The 23992-nt window shown below is 42.1% G+C and overlaps 1 protein-coding gene and 1 long non-coding RNA gene across 2 annotated transcripts; one reads left to right on the plus strand and one right to left on the minus strand.

Moving 5' to 3' along the window:
• Positions 1-3676: 3676 nt before the first annotated feature.
• On the minus strand, positions 3677-7293 carry LOC120513652 (uncharacterized protein KIAA1958-like; the record flags this gene model as incomplete). The annotated part of the gene is given in 5 exon segments (XM_039733262.1): positions 3677-6584; positions 6586-6721; positions 6724-6953; positions 6955-7142; positions 7144-7293. Coding segments are annotated over 5 exon segments (786 nt in total), but the record flags the coding sequence as incomplete, so codon positions are not given.
• Positions 7294-15261: 7968 nt separating this feature from the next.
• Positions 15262-23486, plus strand: LOC120513636. Its single transcript, XR_005630312.1, has 2 exons — positions 15262-20069; positions 20163-23486. It is a non-coding gene; the product is annotated as an uncharacterized LOC120513636 (long non-coding RNA).
• Positions 23487-23992: the final 506 nt, after the last annotated feature.

Consider the following 23992-nt stretch of genomic DNA (forward strand, 5'->3'; position numbering starts at 1 on the left):
TTGGTTAAGCTTACCGTCTTGCTGCATAGCAGAGAAGTTAGTGCTCCAACCCAAGCCTTGAAGAAATGCATGAAGAGGCCAGGCTTTTCCCAGCCTCTTCAGAGAAGAGGCAAGTGTCAATTGTCCACCAGTTTCAGGGAACATGAGCTTGAACCGATGGAGGGAAATGCAGACAGTGGCATCTTAAGAGTGCACAGCTTTTATAGCTTCTCTTACAGAATCTGCAGTGTTGTAGGGGGAGAGCACAAGGGCTGAAGGAGGGAATGAGCCTGAAACAGTGTGGTTATGTGATCACAGACATGAGCAGGCAGTGATTATCTCAGTGCATCCTCTTAAGCATTATGGTAGCTAATTCATTCAAAATCAGGAGAATGGCTCAGAAAGCAACTGGATGATTGCTGATGGTCAAATTTATAGCAGTGACAATTCCTTCTGACAGATCAGCTCAAAGAGCAAGCCTTCTTGAAGGACAGTCAGTCAGTCCTGCTGCTGAAACCAAAGCTGATTCCCATGTTCTGGGGAATATACGGATACGTGAATCCTTAGGGAAAATTTAACAGAAGACAGCTGGGCTGCTGGATGGTCTGTGTGCACAGACACCTCTGAAGGAGGAGGTGGAGAATGAGGGAGGGATTGTCTGACACTCAGCTGGTAAAGTCCACCTGACCAGAGCTCTGTGTGCCTGATTTATGTTTAGCTAACACACAGGGAAAATTCTATAGCACCTGCCAGTAACACCCTTGTGTCCAGAAAGCCTGGTAATCAGTGTGTTCTGAAATACTTTTGGAGGGCTAAAATACAGGGCTTCCTGTGGTGATTGGTAACTTGGACAACTAATCAGTGAAGTAGTTTCCAAATGCTGTTAAATCAATATCTTGCACAGTGAGATTCTGCATTTATTGGAAGCAGAGAGTGTGACCCAGGTATTTTACAAAGACAACACCATCCTGTTTCCTAGTTCTTTCTCTTCATAGAAGGAACCAAATTATAGATGTTTCTGGGAAAATGATCTTTACATTCCTTCCTTGAATACGTGTTTTTTAGAGAGAAAGTTTAATGGATTAAATAGAGAAAGCTTGATTATTTTGGTGAAACATTATAAAAAATTATGTTAAACTGCTGGTGAGGAAATTACTTTCCTCAGCTATTGCGCTCTGCACTCATTCAGGTGTTGAATTATGAAAGCTGGTGACATAGTTCTCCGTCTGCTTTCTTTAAGGCCTCTAATCTGGATACTTTAGTGTTAGTAGATGCTTCTTTTTCATGAAGATTTTGTGGATAGGGTCTGAAAGTTGTTCAAAATATACCTGGAAAGTACAAATCACAAGCTTACATTCATTACCTTCACTATGCAGGTACATTACACATATTAGCATATTATACAACTGGGTGGTGGTACATAAACTTCAGTAGGGAAAGATGTCTCATTGTAGAAAATATATTTAGATTTACAGGCACCTTTACATCTTCACAGTCTTTTTCAATGTGTTCCTTGAATCCTCATATGAGGCAAACTAGGTTACTGCTACCTTCATTTTTGCAGATGAAGAAAAATGCTAAGGGGTTCCAATGCCTGCAGCTACACCGAAAGCCAGTGGAATTGTTAGGATTAGCTCCTGGTTAGTCAGCTAGTGTGAGGCATCATCTGGAGACTACTGCTCTGCATCCCACACCAGCAGCTTTTTCATCACCCTCTACTAGAAGGCACAGAGCTCTTTGCTTTCATTAATAGTTAGTGCTTTAGCTTTGGTTTGGTTTTCTCTATCAGACGGCAAAGACAACAAAGTCAGAGTTTGGGCCTTTTATGTTTAAAATATTGAGTAGGAGAGGTGGAAACTGAAAGACAGCAATGTTATATACTGTGTGTTTGGAAAGAGCTTTCTTTCTTTTGCTTTGCTCTTTGCAACAGTGACCAGATAAAGTTGCCCGTTGTGCTGGGGTTTAGCCATCACTGCATGTCCCAAGTAGAAGTATATTAGAGCATATCTCTGCCTGGATGACTGTAGATTTTCTTCATCTGTCAGTCAGTGGCCACTTGTGGAAGTGGGAATGGCCAGATGTGGGCCCAAGCCAAAGTTGCTGTCTCGGTATTTCTCTGCCAGCAATACTTCATGGCTGGCTGACAATTGGGATGGGTCAGAAGGACTGAGTGTTTACAGCCTTCCAGGAAGAGTCACACCAAGAGTCTTGTGTTCTCAGACTCTGCCCAGCAGAGGGCTTGTTTGTCCAGAGAAAGCAAAATGCTTTCTGTGCACTGGCCTGTGTAGGACTGGCTGCCTTGCCAGCACCCTTGATAGTCTCTGTAAGGGGGGGTGGGCGGTTTATGTCCCATCTAAGTAAGGGTGGGTTTGAAACTACTCTATTCTAAGCACAGACTGCTTCCCTGGACTTTGAGGTTTGCAAAGGCTGACTTTTCCTTCTGGGCTGGGCCTGTGTGTATGTCCCCAGTCTCCCTCTCACACACAGATTGGTTTTGTCAGATTCAGGCCTAATCACTTTCAGTTTAATACCTTGAACTGGTCGGTTTGCTCTGTCAGCAAACAAGCCTGCTTAACCTGTTTGGATAGACCATCTTTTTTTATTGGTTTGCTCATCACCTGACATAGCGGTGTCCTGACATAAGACAGGCTCCTAAGCACAGGAAGTCATTAATAGGCACAAATAACTGCTCATTCAGCCTTTGGTACTGATCTTCCTTTCAGCTAAGCATTGCTAGAGCAATTACAAAAAATAAATAATTTCCATTTATAGTCATGGAAATGCTCCCCTATGCTCCTTTGTACTTTATTCCAGTGATAAACTCAGAGGCAGGGTTTTGGAGATGTCAGTCTTGATCCCTGCAATACGTAAGAAGAAATTGTGAGTCCAGCAGCACTCACCAGTTTTCTGGTGATGCAGACATATGTTAAGGATAACTGATGATATTTAACCAAGAGTGGAAAGTCTAAAACCTAATTGCTTCCCTCAGCATGGCTGAAGACAACTCAGTACAGCAGTAGAGCTCTTAAGCAGACAGGAAACATGGTGATCCTTGTTTCTGTATTTATTACTTTTTAGTATTTCCACACTAATGCAGTCTGTGATTCTAGCTGGCCTGTTTATTATACCCTTCTGGTCCTTTGTAAGTCTTGTCAGCAATTTCTTAAGATTTTCTGTGGCTACCCCTGTCAGTTACCATTTTTTTCCTCTGCTAGACACATTCATTTCTCTCAGTTACACTGTGTTGCTTTTCCAGGTCCACTTCTTCCTTCCCTCCCATTAGTGTTCCATCCTTGAAATATCGCTTACCTGAGCTACTTGGTTATGCCACAACAAGTGTGCCTTAATGAAGCTCTATTTCAATACTAAACAACATGCAATTGCATTTTTTGACAGATGCAAGCAAGACTAGGATCAGAAAGTTACTTTTGGGAACCCTCAGAATATGTTCAGCTGAGAAAGGTCGTTACATTATTGGATAGCGCAGCGTCACCCTGAAGAACTCGGATTCATTGATGAGGAAGTTGGGGGTAAATTTTTGCAGCACTTAAACAGTTCTATTATTATTGAAGAGTGATATAGATTGTGAAGAGTGCAACAAGCTGAGTCAAATGAAATGCTGGTGATTCCAGCCTGAGCCGAAGCCTGATGACATGAGTGAGGGATGCTGCCTGATTTTGGTGAAGACTAGGTAAGCAACAGCAGCACCTGATGAGTGCACATTGAGCAGTCTCAGTCCAGAGCTCTCTAAGGGGACAGGTTAAGGCAAGGGGATGGAAGGCTCCTCTGCTTTAACCCACAGAGACCGCCTGCATCTTGCATGTGTCAGCTTGCCACATCCTCAGGCTCTGACCCAGTGGAAGGCAATTAATTGGCACAGTCCTCCCAGAAACTTACTTTTGCCACCAGGCTGTAAGGGTCAGAAAAAGAGGGTAAAGCAGATGAGTGATGACTGGAAAAAGGCTTCTTTTGTGGGCCATGGGGCTGCAAGATGAGTTGCCAGTGCTGTCTTGGAACATGGGTTTGAGCTGTGCTTGTGGGAGCACTTCAGTTCTTTTAGCTCTGGAGAGTTCTTATTCTCTGCTCCTGTGGGACAGCCTGACACTCCGGCTCAGTGCTGGGAAGTGCAGATGGCACCTTAAATACAAGATGATAATTAGACCCCAGTGAGGCTTTGGTTCTCACTTTCCAAGGGAGGCCTTGAGACTTCAAAATAGTATTACCCTGTGCTGGTGCTTCTCAGACCATCTGAGAAGGCAACCAGAAACCCCAGAAGTAAGAGTTTACCACTGAGGAGCAGTCTGTGTGCTGCTCTGTCTAGGCCTGGAATGTGTCCTGACCTCCACAGCACAGGAAAGTGCCAGGATTTATGCTTGCAAAGGCAGTGCTCTCAATCTGACTGGAGCTCCTTCCCTTGGGATGAATGGTAAAAAAACAATTGGAACCTGAGCTGACCCACGGTTTCACACGTGCCAGATGAGAGCCTGACCCTCAAGTTAATAAGGCTGGTTTTGTCCAAACCAGTGAATTCAATGTCTGTCTAAAGAGGATCACTTCCAAAGAAGGAGGTTGAGAAAGGTATGTCAGGAAAATGCCTATTCTGTGCTAGTGAATATTTTTATGCATGGTCAGGACAAGCATAATGCCAAACTGGATGAGGCTTCATCTCCTCTCAGTGGTTCACACCCAGATAGAATTTATACAGGACTTTTCCCTCACTCAGAGGACATAAATCTCCATCAGACAGCAGTTCACTCCCTCCCAGTTCTGTGATGTTCAGTATGCATTGTGCATTCCATGTAAATATGCCATTATAGGTTCATGTAGATGCGTCACTGAAGATTTCTTGCTTGCTTTTGATACAGCAATGAAAGCCAGTGCTGGGTCTCCTTCCTCCTCCCTGACTCTTATCTGTGTTTTTCTTTTCTGTCAGCTATTTCCTACAATATTGGTTTCAAGTGGCAGGAGATCTACCTATGGGATTTCCTAATGCATACACTATAGTGAAAATTACAGGCTTCTCTTTGACAATCAAATTGATTTCAGAAATATCCCCATAAGTAATATTTACAGCAAGTAACAAAATACACTTTGCAGATCCCTATAAATATGACAGCTTTTCAAAACCAAGACCATTTTCATGAAGAACAAAGCAAAACACTGAATCACAGCTAGGGATCTTACTGGTCTGACATAAAATGCATTATTTACCAGCAAGTGTTAGCTTTCCTGCATCTCATAATTCACATAATGGGTGGGAATTGTGTCCTTAATTATTTTGCAGTTAGTGACTGGACTTGGAATTGAAAAAAATTCAAAACTCAGATGAAGGAGTAATGATCTTACTGATTCCAGCTGAGTTACAGATTTCAGTTGCAAGTATATCTGTTGAAATATTTTCATCTCATTAGTAGTCAGATGATGATCAACAATTTTGCCATAGTGTTCTGCTTTATTCTGACATGGCAGGGGAGAGGTGTTATACAGATCTAGAACAATCAGTTTCTGTATAGTGGGCATGGTAAACCTCACCAGTCCTCTCACAGCACTGCAATAGGGTAGATAAAAACCCAGTCACACCTTTCCATTAGAACAGAAGCTGATTGCACATCAAATGTTGCTCCTCAGCTCTGTGCTAAGTCTTCCAGAGTGTCTTTGTGACTTAAAGGCTTGTCACAACTCCAGCTGAAATGAAGTTTTCCTCTCAAGAGAAGGTGGTCCAAGCCATAGCTGTAGAAGTTCAAGGCAATTATTTTTGTACCTAATCACCAGTTTTTGAAAATTATATCGTTTGGGTGTCAGACCAAGAATTTGACTTCTGATATAAGCCCCTTTTAAAATGTCTCAAAACCTTTCCCAAAACCCAAACTGCTGGTTTTTTTTTATTAAGTGCTCACCATTTATACACGACTGACCAAAAATGCTTTCCTTTGGGGATGCTATATTTTTGTCTGCTATTAATTTGTTAATTAATTCCATATGTTTGTTTATTAATTAGTAAACCAGTAGTAGTTTATTGCAGTGCCTACAGGTCTAGTGTAAATGACATGTAATGAAAAATAACTGTATTTACAATATGCCAAACAAGTGTACAAAGGTGTGAACCATTAAAAGATATGATTCACAAGAAAGTAATTTTTGTACAGTGCCTCTGAAAGCATAGGTACTTAAGCTTCAGGGCTTCTTGGTCCCCAAAACTCAGTGTCCTTTCTCCTAGCTATGCTTGCTGGGGAGGAAAATCTATCCTATAGATGTTACCAGCCTCCAGTGAGGAAAAAAATCTTCACCAGCTCTTCCCTTGGAAGATCTGGTTGTGATGAAGGAGACCACTGCTCCCCAGCTCTTCAGAAAAAAAGCAGTATTCATCCCCAAAATGGGACCACAGCATGTGGTCTGCCTTCCTCTGCCCTGTCCTGTCTTTCCACTTTTTTTATCTTGTTTAAAAGCAGCTAAATTTGTTCACGTCATCCTAGAGACTTCTTGGGATGCTGGATGCTGAGAGCAGACAGAGGGCAGAGTTGCTTTATCTTAGATGCCAAGATGGAAAAACTTCCTGAAAGCATTTAGTGAAGGAGACAAAAGTAAAATTTTCACAGTGCTCCAGGTTTCTTCATCAGCTTGAAGATGACAGCTCTGAGACAGCAGATCCCCACCCTTGGCTCCTTGTACCAGACATTCCTCATGCCTCTGACCTGGTGCCAAACCACCAGGTAGAGGGGTGACTTGTCCTCTCTTGCTGTCAGGGCTCTTGTATGCACGTGTACTTGTAGAGAAGGCACTACCGGCAGAGCTTGTGCTCATGGGAGATCTCGCCATAACAGTCTGTGTTCTGCCTGTTTTCTTGCTTCCTGCTACCATTCTGGCAAAAAAATAACCTGTTCTGAGAGTCTCTGAGCAATTCAATGTCATCAGACTCTATGCCTGCCTTCTCCTGCAAGGTTTGCATGTTCAGGTACTGGCTGCAGTATTTCCCCCTTGCAGAGCAGGGCTGTGGGGCTGTCACTTCCCAGGCATCCTATCCTCCACACCTCTTCCTCATCAACAAGTAACCAGCCACTGTGAGAGCAGTCACCAGACATGCCAGCCTTGCTCAAGACTTTAGGCTTATTCTTCAGCTTTCTTGTGGAAGAGCTGAAGGTGTTACTGGTGGTGGAGAAAGCTGCCACTGGCATTCCTGAGGATCTGACCCAAACCTCGATGTATAGTGCAGAATGATGTGGCTACAAAGCCAGACCCATTTGTATTCTTCATGGTGATGCAGAAGTTCTCCATGCGCTCACTCGCCTTTGCTTCTGGGATCTGAAATAAGAAGAAGGGGAAAGGTGTTTATTTCAAAGTAGTTTTGGAAAGGAAGTGCACCACAGGTGGGGAAAACACGTTTAGGGCTTCTCTGTGCTCTCTGTGAAGAACCCTGCAGCAGCTTCCATGCTTCCCCAGAAATTTGTTTCTTGGCAACCTTAGAGTTTTGGGAAGAGGCTGCAATGAAATGCTGTGGTGTAAGGGATGTTCAAACAAATCATATGCATTTCACTTGCTGGTGCCACTTTTGCACCAGATGTAGAAATCTAGATTCAGAACAAAAGAGCCAAATTCCTGGCTTTTTTTGAAGTGAGTGAAAGTTCCAGTTGCACTGAAGTGTGACTGTGCAAATGTGTGTGACCTACCACTTGGGTGTAATACTCTGTACTTTCACAGCAATGTGGTACTTATGGAAATGGATACTTTTCAGGTGAAGAAGGAGAAGAAGGCGAAGGAGAAGTAAGAGGAGAAAAATAAGAAGCAGTAGCAACTTCTTTTAGCCATGAGATGTCAGTATTGCAATCAGACTGCCAGTCTGGCTGCTTTTGCTTGCCAGTATCTTAGATAAACCTAACAGAGAAATTTAGTAAAAAAAAAAAAAAAAAGCAAGCAGGGTTTTTATACTTTGGATCTTAGCCAAAGTCCTTTTTTTGGGGGTGATGTCTTTGATGTTTCTGGGAGCTTATTTTTGGAGAAAAGTTCTCAAATGTCTGAGGTTACACTGGAGAGCTCTAGAAGCAGAAGCCATACCTTAGGGTAACAGCAGGAGATTTTCCACATAGATCATGAGACTAAGGTTGTGTACAAGCATTATGTACAAGGAAACCTTTAGCATCATGCTGGGTTTCAAAGCTACAGGCTTAACCATGAAGGAAACAGGATATAAATTAGAAAAGGTTACAGTTTTATTGAGAGAAACTTGGAAAATCCCTGAGGCCACAAGGACATAAAGAAGGTTGAAAATCCTTCTCCTTTAAATTTTTTAACTTCATTTCACCAGAAGGACTGGCTTCCAGCACTGAAAAAAACCAGTATTCTGCAAAGTTTTCTGGCCTTAGCGATGTCCATGTAATCTCTAGGTCCTTTGGTCATGCACCAGTACCTCCACACACTGAGAGCTCAGGAATAGCCTTGGTGGTGTTGGGGCTCACGGCACTGATACGCAAGTACTTGAAGTCAACATCAGAATTAAATTGTTGAGCTTAGTTGAATATGATAGAAAACAAATAAAGAAAGGGAATAAAAATAGCTTGTCCTAGTGACACTCTGCCACCATTGCTGAGTAGTAGGAATTTACATGTTTTTCACAAAATATGAAGAATTTAAGAAACATGATTTTCCCTGATGCTTTCTGGTGAGTTTATGTGCTGAAAACTCAGAGGCACCAACATGAGTTACCCGAGGGTTGCTGTAAAGCTAAAAATGTATTGCCACACAGAGCCAGTAATAGAGGGAGCAACACAGCATCTTTTGCCTTGCTGTAGAAACCGTGGGAGGATGGCAAAGATTTTTCCTTTTTTAATTGGCTCTGGCACCAGCAAAATACTCTCTATTCTCTCTATTCCTTTATTGGCTGACACTGTGCTGCCAGCACATCTCTCCACCACAGGTGTCTGTGCAAGCCAAACAGGCAATGCTAGTCAAGTAGCATTTCCACCCATACACACTTTCTTCTCCCTGTTAGGCACAACAAAACAAGATCCTGTTGCTTCAGTGGACCAAAAGCAGGTGCATTGGGATGAATACCATGAGTTAAATGAAGACAAGCAGTGTGCATTTCATAAATGGAGAGCTTCAGCCCTATAGGCAGGAACTAAAAGCAGAGGATTGATGGAGAATTTTTTAATAGATATTCAGACACTTAGTATCCTTTTTGAAAGGGTAATGCATCTTTACGATACTACTATAATTTTATTATATCCACTATACTTTAAAGTCTACTTTTTTAGGGCTGAAACTAATGGGATTTTGCAGCCCAATGACTTCAGCAGTGAAAAGTTGATCTGAACATCCATGGACTGTAATCCCCACAGTGACTATCTCAGTGGGCAGGAAAAGGGGAAAGGTGGTACATTCAAGGTCAGTGGGAGGGACATGCTGGATTTCTTCTAACCTTTGATTTTTTTGGTACTGCTGACTGTTATTGCAGCCCCAGAGGTGTAATGCTGCACACTGGGAAGACTGATTTTAAAAAAGAAGTTTATATTGTTGCAGATTTTGCTGTTTATATAGTATATCAAAGGTAAGGGAACTGCATAAACTCAGCTGAAGGACCCACTGCAAGAAAATCAAGCTGGAAAGAGAAACAGAAGAGCCCTACCAGGCTAACAATGCAGGCCCATTGTCTAATCCTCTGAGCTCTGGACTCTTCTATAACAGGAGTCCTCAGTCTATGGTCTACACATCCCTGACATCTCAGGGTCTCATCCTGAAGACTCCAAGAAAGATTGCTGGAAAAAAGCTACACATGGGGCCATATGTGATAAATGCACTTTACTGTGCAAGTCTGTCAAGGGACAGAAGTCTCATGAACTGAAGGGACCCACCTCTTCTGCACACTGGAACTAGTCAGTGGAGAAAACCAGAATTTCCTTCCATCTGAAAGGTAGGCTGCAAGCATTTTTCCTAAACTAAGCTGTGTTTAAAACCTTTGGTCATGGCAAATGTGCCTCCTCTGTCTGTGGCAGCCTGGCAGCCACTTGATGAGCTATGAGCTTGGTGAGTTATTAGGTGGACAGAGAGAGGCCAGGGTGCTCACAGAAATGATGAGCTGCTCTCACCAGCAGTCTCTTGTGCCCTTGGGTCGTGCTACACCCCTCTCACAGCCACTGTTCGGGCACTGCTTGCCCCCTACCCACTCTCCATAGAGTTTTGTACTTCCCAGGATGTTTCTCTGCCCAGTCTATGGATCAGTAACATTCCGTCCCATATTTCCCCACAAACTGCTTGCCATCTTATGAGTTGTGAGCTACTAGCGCACAGTAGTTTATGCAAGGACTACTTCTAAGAGCACCCAGAGCATTTTGGGAAACAACCTGCTAAAATCAAGATCCTAAATATACAACACCAGTTGTCCGGAAAGATATAACAGTTCCAGCCTCACAGTGCAATTAATCCTACTTAATTACCTTCTGACAGGCCTTGGCGTGAAAGGTTGTTTCTTGAATTACAGTATCACTCAGGCAATTTATTGAACTGCAACAGGAGACAAAGACTTAGATTGCTTCTGGCTTCCCAAGGCAAGGTTTATCATGTGCTAGGAAATTTAAGTCCTAGTTCCCACTTTTTCCATATTCCAGATTTTCAAAAGTGTTGTGTCTGGTTTGAGCTGAGCTCTGACACTTGATAGCCTGCAGTAACAGCTTCTAATTAGTGCCACTCGCTCCTGAACAAAACAGTGAGAACAGGGTACATGGGTGGTCATTCTGGAATGCTTCACACCACATGCACAGCCATGAACATTAAAGTCTGTATCAGTTTTTCCTTTGCTTCCCACTGCACACCTTTGTGTCAACACCTCAGCTGGTGCACATGGATGGGATAACCCAGGTCAGGCCAGATGCCCAGCAGGGGGTCACCTCTGGCCAAGAGCGCTGAGACCTCCCAGCTGAGAATGAACCTCTTAGTCTGGACAGCAGATGTAGAGAGAGATAAAAATTAAATATCATTGACCAAAAGACACTGCTTTACAATATATAATCTACACAAATTTCCACTGAAACAGAAGCCTCCTACGCACTTTCTGGAAATGTGCAGGGCTTCCCCCATGATGTTTGGAGGCATCTCCATGGATACTTTTCCAGAAGCTGAGAGGAAGGGTCCTGTGTATGCCCCACCAGAAACTGAATGGTAAGATGCATTGAATCCTAATCTATACTATTCCTTCAGTAGCTGTAAGACAGGGGCCTCACTCTCGTGCTGTATTGTCTTTCTGCTAGTACTCTTTCTTTGCTTATCCCGTGTAGTAAATCATCTGTTAAAGTCTTGTGTCATTTAAATTTGTGTCTAGCAAATAAATGGTTCGTTTAGTAATAGACTTAATCAACCATTATTAAGAATTTGCAATGAGAGTGGTCTTTGGGGTGCTGGCCACCTCAGTAAATGCACTGTCTAAAGCCAAAGGGCTGGAAAAGACAGAAAGAAACTGGTTTAAAACTCCCCTCTCCATTCGTAACAACCTTGTCCTCATAAACAACAAAAAATAGCATGAATTGCTCTAGGGCTTGGATGTGTAGCGAGCTCAGAAAGTGATGGCTGCTGCAATCAGCATGCAGCTCTAATGCTTGCAGAAAAGGAGTCTTAGCCTAACAAAATAAAACTGAAATAAAAATACAGTTTGTGATGGCAAGCTTGTATCAGCTACCATCTGTAAGGGTGTTCTATCACCAGAAGGCTGGAATAAGAATTATCCTGCTTTCAACTCCTCCAGGAAATACAGCATCCTTGCTTATGGGGTTTTGGGGGCTTTCTGGTTGGTTGGTTGGTTTTGTGTTTTTTATTGGCATAAATTGCATTTTTTCTGGTCCCAAAGAAAACAGTTTATCACTTTCATTCTTGGACAGTGTGGAAGAGTCCTGAAAAGACTGGGATCTTGGTTCAATACAACACCAGCTCATGGGCTCTGTTTAAAGATAAGGGTATTCCCATCCTGCCTCCATCACTGATTTCAGTGGCTGCATACCAAACCACAAAGCTCTTTGCCCAGCATTGCCTCTCAGGAGCCAGATGATGCTCCAAGCATTTGAAATTATATCTGAATACATCATGGAGTAGTTGGAGTACTGTTGGGGCATCACCAGGACATACTAGCAAAACTAGACCCTTACTGAGTGTACAGAGGAATACTTACCGGGACCTACCAGACAGAATTTGGAAAAGCATTAAGCAGCCAGGAACACATGTCCCTATAGCCAGAAGAGCCATGCAATCACTGGTTCCGTGTTATAAACATATCAGCACTAAGTGATTCTAGATCAAGTCCCACAAGACTGAATTTTTATGTGTGCAACTGACAGGCTGCCTGTGCAAACTCAGTGCCACTGTAGGAATATGAGAAACTGATAAAGGAGACCTTGACCTAAATCTGAGTCCGGCTCCCTTATCCCTAAAATGCTTTTGTCTCCCTCTTCCTGGATCTTCCTGGAGGGTTTATTTTCTAACCATACTTCAGGGGATGCAGGCCAGTTATGTGAACACACAACACCTGAGCTTCCTTACCTTCAGTAAGGCAGGTTCCTTTGGAAAATTTATTTCTGTTTTTGGTTCAGCTGATGCCATACTCATAGCAGAAACCCTGAAAAATCACACAACACTGCCATCTGTGCAGGCACAAGCCCTCTTGCCAAACGTCTGTCACTGAGATGATACAGGAAGAAAACAGTTATATTTTCTTGCCAAAACATGCACACATCCTACATCTATGCAAACAACTGTGCTATTATCTGATGGCTGGTGAGTGCTCCATGCCAGACCATTTAAGTTGAAACGCACATGGTAAATGTCTGGACGCCTAATGATCTGCTCCATGCTGATGCCAGGAGTTGCACCGTGCATGTGTTTGGTGAGGGAAGGAGAGGAGAGTTGTCAGATAAGCTAATAAGGTGCCATCAAAACTAGTTAGATCTCAGCTCTGAAGTCTCTTTCCATTTCTGCATGCTTCTTCTAGAGCATAGGCAGTTCCTCTTGCAGAGCCCATTGCTGATCATAATGCAAATCAGCAGTCACCTTCTCAGTGGCACTACATCAGAAAAACCAGTGTCTATATTCATTCTCCCTCTATGGAGGCAAAAATACTAATCTTCCCCCACAACTACTGTAGATAAAGAAGATAAAGATATCTGCAGTATCTGGAAGTTCCTAAAATCCACAGATTCTGCTCATGTTCAACTGTCTCTTACTAATTTTTGTGCTAGCCAGGAATCTGGTGTGTGACACTGACACACACCACAGGCTCCTGCCAGATCCCAGTGTTGTCCAGAAAGGACAAGGAATGTAGATGCTGTTTAGAGGCCACCCAGCTCTCATTGGGTGAGCCAGGACACACTTCCTGCTGGCCTGCAAGCATCAGGGGCCTGATGCAGAACCAATGTGGTCTGACCAATTTCTGGTCTGCTGAAGAGTTTCATAACCACTTTTTAAACTGTGTAAACAGACCTGTCTCCAGGAGGGGCTCCAGACACATGAGACTGAACAACACAGATGCTGTGGAGAGATGACCCCCACAGCAGATGGCATTGCAGAGGAGGGTACAGCCTTTGTAGCACGGGCAATGTTTTTCTACTCAATCATTTCTTCATATGACCCTTTGCACACAAGAACTTCTGGCCACCCTGAGCCTTCAGGGACATTTCTGAGTGTCCTTCACCAAGGTCCAGATATACAGAAATCTCCTTCCAAAAACAGATGAATGGCATCATCTTATATGACAGAGTTAATGGTTCCATCCTATGGCTAGTGGCATCTTTCTCCTCAGCGCTCAATGCTTTTCCCTAGGTACCCATTTAAAGCACATTTTTTCTCCAGTCATTTTTGCATGGTGTTTGCATGGTGTGCACGTTTTTGCATGGTGTGGTGGTTTAAAAATAGCTTGGAATTAAACTCCAGATAAGGTGTTCCTGTTCCCCCCACTCCTGTTCCAGTGAGAGAGGGACAAATGTTGCAATAACAATGGTTGAGATAACAATTTACTGAAAACAAACAGCAATGAAATAAGAAACACAGAAAAACAACGCAATACTAATAACAAAAGTATGCCAAAGAGAAGGTCCTTTACAGACAAGAGGTGTTCAGCACCTCAACTCAGCGTGTTTGGCTGCTGAGACGAAGACAAGATGGCAGATGCTCTCCCCAGGTGGCATTCTCAGTCCCCAAGCAGAAGACAGTGAAAAAAAATTATGGACAAACCTCCCAAAAGCTGGAATAGTCTGTTGTATCATGTGATTTCGACTGCTGGACTCAGCTGTGTGTAATAGCATCAGCTTGACTCAGGTCTTCTCCACTGGGCTTGGCTCAGCTGGGCTCAGGCTCAGGCTCAGGCTCACTTTCATTCCCCATGGCTCTTCCCACACTGTTGCCATGGTGCTCTGCTGGGCTCAGCTGTGCTTGCTGCTTGGAGTTGCATTCTTCCTGAGGGACAGGAAGGGACAGGCAGTGGCAGGAGAGCAACAAAGTCTGCCGTGGTGGTGCTGGAAACTTCCCTGAGGAAGAAACGGAACAAAACTGTGCTCCTTCTGCAGTGTGTTCACTTTTTCTCCTGCCGAAGCCACAGCCCAGCGATGATGGGGATGGTATAGCATAGCAGCCCAGCTATGCCTGCATGGCCACAGGCTCCACCCCTTCTCAGCCCCCACAAGCAAAACTAGGAGACATGGTGATGAGTGTGACTGAAAGTTATTGCTAGTACATTAGGAGTTTTGAGATGAATAATCATAGAGTCATAGAAATGTTTGGGTTGGAAGGGACCTTGGAGATCATCTAGTTCCAACTGTCTGCCACGAACAGGAGCACCTTCCGCTAGACCAGGTTTCTCAAAGCCCCATCCAACCTGTCCTTGAACACTTCCAGAGATGGGACATCCACAGCTTCTAAGTGCAACTTGTGTCAGTGTCTCACTACCCTCACAGCAAAGGATTTCTTCCTAACATCTAAACTAAACCCACCCTATTTTGGTTTAAAGGCATTCCCCTTATCCTATCACCCCATGCCCTTGGAAAAAGTTCCTCTCCACCTCTCTATTAGAACCCCTTTAGGTACTGCAAGATACCCATGAATCTCCCCAGAGCCTTCTCCTCTCTGAACCTTCTCAGCCTGTTCTTGTAGAAAGGTGCTTCAGCCCTCTAATCATTGTCATGGCTCTTCTCTGGACTTGCTCCATCAGGTCCACATCTTTCTTATGCTGGGGGCCCCAGAGCTGGGTGTAGTGTTCCAGGTGGGGTCTCACCAGAGCAGAGCAGAGCAGAGCAGAGCAGAGCAGAGCAGAGAGGTAGAATCCTCTCCTGCCTCTGCTGCCCACGCTGCTTTGGCCCAGGACACGTTTGGCTTTCTGGGCTGTGAGTGCCCATGGCCAGATCATGTTCAGCTTCTCACCCACCAGCACCCCCAAGTCCTTCTCACAGGGCTGCTCAAAATCCATTCTCTTCCTAGCCTGTGTTTGTCTTTGGGATTGCCCCAGTCCGGGTGCAGCACCTTGCACTTGGCCTTGTTTAACTTCATGCATCAGCCCACTTCTCACGTGTCCCTTCCCTCCAGAGTGTCAACTGCACGTCACAGCTCAATGTTGTCAGCAAACTTGCTGAGGGTTCTCTCAATCCTGCTGACACTGATAAAAATGTTAAACTGCACTGGTCAAAATACCTGTCCCTGAGAAACTCCACTCACATCATGCTACATGCAGGGTTTTGCCTTAAAGCTCCTCCAGGTGTCATTTCCTTCGCATTTTTTAGAGAAGTAGCAATAAGCATCTCATGTGCTGCCAGTCTTGTGTGTGCATTCTCTTTCTGTATGAATTTGGACCTTGGAACAAAGTGTCCATGCACGAAGAGCCACATTTTCTTATACATTGCCATCTTACTTAGCCACCTTTTATTTATTTTTTCCCTTCTAATTAGTCTTGAAAGATACCAGCGGTGAAGGTTGTAACACAGTAAGCCATCAGGCTATACCATAAAGAAATGTTATGGATCATTTCAGGAATAGCTGCCTTTTTCCATTTCACTTTGGCGCACACTGCACCAAATCAAACCACCAGAGAATTACAGATCCCACTTTGCCACCTTCAAAGTTTATCTGGAGGCAACATGTCATAGTGTCCCTCAGAAGCTTCTGCATTAATTGCAGTCACAATACCCTTCAGCAATGTTGTGAACACAATGTTCAGATATATTTAGCCACAACTGAGCTCAGAAGATTCTATCACTTTTGTGAGACCACCCTGGGGAAGCACTCTGGATTGCCTGAGCCAAATTCCTCCTGCTATATTGAAGGCCTCATAATGCAAGACTGCACCCAGCATGTGCACACCACTGCTGGTTATCCAGCGCTGGCTGTGGGAGCATGGCAGTTCTTCAAGTTCTTCTTCTTCTTCAATCTTCTTAGATTAATCTAAGTTAATCAGTGTACAAAGGACAAAGTGAAAGAAGCTGAGTTACCAGAATTTTGCCAATTTGCTTACCTGAATCTGCATTAAACACCTTAACCATTAACCACGCACTGCACACTGACTTTCAGACCAACAGAAGCTCATTAACTTATACCTCTGTGAAGCCAGTTTAATCCAAGCTATAAAGTTTAATCCAACACATTTACTGTGCATGTGTAACAGATAGTGAAAGCACCTGGTAGCACCTGGCCATGACCTGTCCATGCCTCACTTCCCTGTCTCTTCATCCAAAGGTCTTCCCTCCACTTGTCACTGGAAAAACAGCAGGATCTTTGACAGGATACTTTTTACATATTTTGTGAGCACAGTCCAGCTGCTAGCACCAAGCACCAAGAAGGGATTTTATTTTTTTTAGCAGAATTTGCCAGGTGGTGGAAATGCATTCCCAGAATACCTGGTGAAAAGCAAGTTCCTCTATAACTCACCCATGATGTCACTTATCTCTTACTATCCTGCACTATCATGCATTGATGTCCTAAAAACAACACACACTGCTGCTCCCTAGATACCACTTTTTGGGGGGATTTGGCTTTTTCCTTTTTCTCATGTTCCTTTGGCAGAAGTCCAGACACTCCCACCTTCTCCAATTGGGATCTTTCACTTTCACAATATAGGGGCTTTATTAGCTTCAGTTTTCTGGTCTTATAATTTTAAAACCTCTTGAACAGAAAACTTCACATCTGACAAGCCTGTCTTAAAAGATGCATATTCTTGGATTCATACTTTATTCTAGATGAACTTTAAAACAAAACAATGTGGAAAGCGGACCTTACTGCTGAAATTCTGCATGCAAAATAAACTATTTCAGGCCAAATTGTGCCTTGGAATTGAAGCTCAGGAAAATTACTTCCAAAAAGCTCTCCAAAATGGCTCTAAGAATGTAGGCTTTCAGTCCTACTATATTGAGATTAAATGAACACATGGTTCAAGTCAAGCTTGCTTTTAAGTACATTCCTGAGCAGGGAAGGACTTATTTAAGCAATTGTTTAAACGTTTTCCTGAAACACAACCCCAGAAGTTAGGAGGGTATCACAGCATCTATTTCTTGGTCAGCTGACAAAATGCAGCACAGCTACATGAGAACTCCCCAGCTATGCAGATACTCATATGTGAAAAACGTAAGACACAGCTTGTGCTTTTTTTTATACAACATGCTTTGAAATGTCACATAAATTGTTTTCATTTGATTAAAGAAAAGAGTCAATTTTGCAGAAAACAATTTATTAAATACATAAGACTAGGTTGCTACACCTAATTACAGACAAAATACTGTGAATAAAGCATGCACTTACCACAGACATCAATGACTATTTTGATTTATTTTAAATGGTCTTTATTTCTGTAAGTTAAGGCTGTACCAATACAAATTTTAAAAATCAAAAATAACGAAGTCACACTACAGTAGTAGCAAACATTGTACAGACACTGAAACCAATCTCTAATGCAGCAGAACCAGACTTCTTAAAGATTATCATAAGAGAATAAAAATAGAGGTGAAGTGCAATAAAGATCTGAATATTTTTGGAATTTACAGACCAGTGACAGTGAATGTCATACTCCAATTAGCACAAACAGAATCCATTTTTTTCAAAAGCCTAATTATCTGACAACTAAGCAAGAGAGAAAACTAATAAATACCACCTTAAAAAAACCCTCTTGATTTTTTTATCTTCTTCTTATTGAGGGTACTTCTGTACTCTACTTAAAGAACATTTTTCAAGAAGACATTGTGGCAGACAACAGTACAACACACATTTGTTTAGTCTATCCCCATTAAAAAATAGTGGAGTGTCTTGAAGAAGAACAATACATCACAACAAAAAAAAATTTAACTGACACAAGTGACAGACAATGTTGTTGACCATATCGGTCTTCACCAGCAAAGGAATGTATGAAGTTTGCTTCTTAAAAATATGCTGCAGGCATGGCAATATGACATTCACATGGGTCAAAACTTATCCAGCTGATGAGCTGATGAGTAAAAAAATTACCAGCCCTGGAAACACCATTTGATCTGAGGTTCAAAGTAGGTTATGAAATCCTTCTCCATTTACAGCCACAAAGCCTTTTTGCTTGTCTTTCTCCTGGTGCTGTGCAAGTACAAAAATAGGGTAATTTGAGGACAATGGGCTCAAACAGTTAATTGAAAATGGACTAGTTGACAATGTTGCTCACATTTTCAGAAAATGAGCCAGTAATCTTCACCCCAGATTTCTAAATTTGCAGAGCTTAATGCATTAAAATAGATCAAAGTATTACTTCTCCCTGAAATTTCTGTCCACTTAATCTCACAAATGCAGGAGCAAGAGATCTGTGTAAGAAGGTGCCCTGTGTACAGGCAACTGCATTTGGAGTGGATGATACATAGCACTCCTCACGCTAAAATCTCTGCCTTAAATAGCTGATTACAGCTGGGGCTTGCAAGGGGGTCTAAAAAAAGGTAGGTCCCAAATTCCACTTGAGTTTAGATAGATAATTCTTTCCTGCATCCTTTCAGCAGCATAGACTAAGCTGTATTGAAAAGGAAAAAGGAAAGCTGGTCCTGCAATATAATGCACATCACACAAAATATAATTACAGGACTGACAGTATGCACACTGAAGGAATCACTGTGATAGGAAGGTGGTATCTAAACTAGCACACCATTAATATAATTTCATTTGCATCTTGAAACTGATGAATTGTGGCAAAAAGCAAACAAATGCAACTAGAGACTGACATGCTACAGCCAGTAGGCTGATCAGGTCTGCACCTATAGAACCCTTATTGCATTTCCAGTGTGCAAACTAGGAATAAAGGATGTTGATGGCTTTTCTGACTCAAATCTAAGCTGGGGATAATGCCGATATACCTAGCTTCACAATGGAAAATAAGAAGATGGGAAAAAAACAGCTGCTGCATTACAATCTGACTGGTTTTTTGGTGAATTAGGCCAATATATAGAAGTTAGAAAGACAAGTTGGTTAGACAACTAGTGCAATGGTGAGACCACTGAGACGCTGATCTACTTATAAATAGAAGAAATATAAGATGTAAGACCATGCCTTGAATGTTTAATATCAGGACCACACAGGCAGGAACTCTATGGAGTGAAAACTCTTCACTCATATTAGTGGAAGCACATTTTCATGTGTAAATGGCTACTAGACAACCAAAACAATGGACAACTGCACTGTAACTGGTCCCATCTGGCTCCTCTCTGGTAAAGCAAGTCTGACGAAGCTTCCAGTTTTTAAAGGAAAATTACAGGACCTAACATTTCTGAAGAGAGCCCTATATTCCCTGCAACTGATAGAAACTGAGGTGCTGCAAAAGGCTTCACAATATTATATCACCTGTGGAAGGTTTTAATCTTCAGCTGGGGTTTTCAATTCATCGGGTTTTGGAGGACCAGCTTGCAACCTACTACACAGGATGATTTTCAGTGTATTCTGTATGCTTCCTTTAATATTGCCTTTTGTAAATGTCCCGGGTATCACTAAAAGGAACAACTACATTGAAAAGTCTGACATAAACGTTAACTTTTGAAAGTGTTTTACTTCACAAGGCCTGTCAATTTTCTGCTTGCAGACAGAGATGACTTCAGACCAATACTTCTAAGGATGAACCCAATGTACTTGTCCCAGACTGCATGGTAAGATGTATTCCATTTGCCATCTGTATGGCAATTGTCTTCTGTTAAGTGAGCAATTGTCCTTATCTTTTCCACACCCACTCCTCCCTCCAGGGGGACATCTGCTATGGAATGTCACTGCATGACTGATAAGAGCTACAGCATCCCATTGTGAGATGCTCGGCCCAGAGGGAGGAGCCAAGCATTCCTACCTGGATATAATCTTGTGTTTCTGGACACCAGCATGGCTTTCTCCACTGGATTTCCCATAGGAACAGCAGTTGCTTCTTCTTCACTGATCTTGAGAGGAAGACTACACCCTTTTCTACAGGATCCCTGCTCCAACAGAACCATTCCTGGAGTGTCAGTTCTCCTGACACTCCAGGAGAACTGCAGCCACATTTCCAATTGGACTGCTACCAACACCGTGACCAACAGGGTGTCAGGTTGTGTTCTGACTCTGTCAGTGTTGTTTTTGTTTACTGCATTCTTTATTTTATCCTTTTCTTTTCCTCCCTATTAAAGAACTGTTATTTCCTGCTTCAATATTTGTTGCCTGAGAGCCCCTTAATTTGAAATTGATAGCAATTTGGAGGGGGGGTGGGGTATTCACATTCTCCATTTCAGGGGAGCCTCCTGCCTTCCTTAGCAGGCACCTGTATTTCCAAACCAAGACAGTACTCTTATTTTCCCCAGTCATGCAGTTTTTCTCATAACTTGTTATTTTGATTTGAAAAGTCTTTTCAAGACAGCTTTCATGTCTCAACAGAGATGAAAAACTGGTGGCCAGTCTCTTCTTTTTTCCGTAGAAAATATTATCTTAAAGACCAGCCTAGGTACAGTGAACCATGCCTGGTGACTGGGAAATCCACCAGAGGTATCTCACATTTCCCTCTTGCCTGTTTGTTGTATGAGTACAGTATGATACAATTTCAGCCTGTCAGAATCTCACAAAGATAAAAACAAATGCATATGTTTGTGTGCATTTGCAATATTGCCAGATTTTAGGCAGAGGGTAGAAGAGAAACTCAATGTCAGAATTTTGATAAACAGGACTTGTCTGCCATGGGCGCAGTTGGAAAGAAAGAGATCAAAAATCTTGGGCTTGACTTTCATCCAAGTCTCATTTGGCAGCAATGTGTGGCTTCCATAGAGGCAGAGCAGAGACTGGAATCCACCACTTGACCAGGCTGACACTTGTTTATAAGACTCACAACTGCTTTGTGAGCCAACGGTTTCTTATGGTAATCAGAGGACTGCTTTAATTAAATGGTGTTTTACCATGCTCCAAAATTACTTCAGCAGGCCTGGCTATTCAGTAGATCCATTACCAATGGGAACATTTTGCTGCTACACATTCCCTCATGCCCCTCACAGTTGGTAGACTGCTGCTGCAGGAGGTGTGGCAGGAGAAGATTGCTTCCTTTCAGCTCTATTAAAGGTTTTCCAAATTAAAATCAATGAGAAGACATTTGAAAGAAAGATGGAGAGTTAAATATTTTTTTTTTCCTTTTACTTCCTTTTTTAAGCTTCAAGCTGGTAAGTGATAATCTGTGCAAACAAGATATTAGAAATTTGGCACATCCCATCTACCACAACATATTGATTCCTTCTACAAAAGGCACTAAATACTGGCATAAACCAAGAAATGATCAGCAGAATGCAGTTCTTGTATGACACACAAAAATCCTGCTAACTGGCACAGCTTCATAGTACAATTTTCAGTTACCTAAAATGGTGGTGATAATAGCAGCAATGGTTAGGATTTTTACAAGTACCACGTATACATACAAATGTCAGAACATCTAGAGGACATGCAAAATTTCAAGAGCAACATCACTGAATCACACAATGCATAGAATTACTGTTGTTATTATTATTATGCAAGACAGTGTAATATTTTTAATAAACAATTTTTTTTTTAAACCTACAACCAGTTTTACAAACTGTTCTTAAAAAAAAGTTGTTAAAGTCAGTGAGTGTTAACCTTTTAGAGGTTTAACTCTAAGAATGAATTGGTTACTACAGAGAATTCACAGTTAGGTGGAAATTTAGTTATACTTAAGCAAAATATGTTTGTCAACTGCTGTTTTGGAAGAAACTGTGCTAATCTTGTCAATTTACAAAATGGCAAAAAATACATTCACATTAAAAGATTAAAAAGATTAAACATTGCATGCAGGGAAAGACAAAATCCTTGTTAGCTGTTTCTCCTAGCACTGCTCACCATGAGACCAAGGGTTGTCATAGCAAAAATGCTTTTCAAAGGCAGAGTTAATGCCTGCAGATAATTGAAACAAATGGAAAACATTTTCTAATTCTGGTGTAAATCAAAGTAGGCTATTAAGGGATAAGGATTACGCTTGCCTTCTTTAGAATAAAGGACAAAAACTTCCATTGTGTTTCCAGGCTTTTTCACTGCCTTTCCACTGCTCTTCATTACACTTGGATATTCTGCCTCTTCTTTTTCTTCCAGTATTGAGTAGTTTTTCTGCCCAGACAGATCTCGAGATGAATCCTGAGATGGATGGGCCACATGGACAAAAACAAACATGACAATGCATCTATGGCCAAGTGATGTTGCCTCCTGCACACCTCAGGCTCATTTCCAGTGGGACTAGTCATGTGCTTGGGGGGCAAGTGCAGGAACAGCCCGAGCTTGGTGGAAGCAGAGGCATGGGCACACACTTCTCACAGCACTCTGCAGAAGTGCCACCAAATTCTCTCTGGCAGCAGCATCACCCAACTTGCAGGTACTGCCATAAATAGGTGCAAAATCAGATTCACACCATTTCCTCCCCTGACAGCTTTCAGATTTCATTAAGACATTTCATTTCACATTTTGTCTGCACATCTCTGAAAGCCTTGGATACTTCTGCACCTGCATTTCGCATCCATGCCCCCAGCCTTGCGCAGAGGAACCCAGTCTTTCAAGCTGCTCACAGAGAAAGTTCCTGAAGAAGACATATCTTCCAAGATCTGAATGACAGGCACCAGGCAGAAAACAAAGGTCTCCACAAAGCAACTGACACTGCAATCATTGTTCAGTGCACCTTTAGCCTTAGAGACACTAGGATATTAGTCTCCATAAACAAAAGTTACCAAAATCAATTTGAAGCCATTTAGTCTTGATCCCTGCCTTCTGCATCCACCACTGAAGATAGTGAGGCAATGTCTCCTGCATCGGTTTGTTTTCAGGCTGGAAATTTACATATAGGAAGTTTATTAAATGCATGATAGTAGAAGAGAAAGAGGAATCCCAGCAGGATTGGAATAATGCAATGTGAAACAGACCATAAAGCTACACGATCTAGGCCATCTGAGAACATGCTATAATGGTAACAAGAGCAGTCTCAGCAAGATTACAACTTTCAGAAAGCAAATAAAATTCTAGGTATGAGGAATGTCAGAGTTTTATTTGTTCAGAAGAAAAAAAAATTAAAAGAAAAAGAAAAGCAGCTGAAGTGGCAAAGATAGTACCTGTTAAATTAATTATTTTAAAGCATTTAGTCTTCTATATTTTCCTAAACATTTTGCATTTTCTTGATTTTTTTCCTTCACTTGACTGTTATTTTCTTGACGTTTACACACTGTATCAAACAGTAGTAACCAAAAATAACTCACTAATGGATTCCTACAGCTTTGTTTAGAAGAGCTTAACACCTCTTTTCATTCCAACTGAAACTATCCCACTGAATTTCAAAGATAGCATCTACCTTACCAGTATCTTAAGTGAAAGAAACCTTTTTTAATTACAAAAGATCAGATTGAAATATGAAATGGTTCTCTTTTTTCAGATAGTGATAAGTGCTGTCTAATGAATGCTGCGCACAAGAATAAAAGATTTGCCAAAAGCATCCTAGTACCTTTGAAACAGTTAAGTCCATTATTTAATGCACAGACAACTAATTTAGTGGCATTTGTATAATAAAATAAATGGAGTT

This window comes from Passer montanus, unplaced genomic scaffold (genome assembly GCF_014805655.1).
Source record: "Passer montanus isolate IOZ18808 unplaced genomic scaffold, ASM1480565v1 scaffold85, whole genome shotgun sequence".
Classification (NCBI taxonomy): Eukaryota; Metazoa; Chordata; class Aves; order Passeriformes; family Passeridae; genus Passer; species Passer montanus.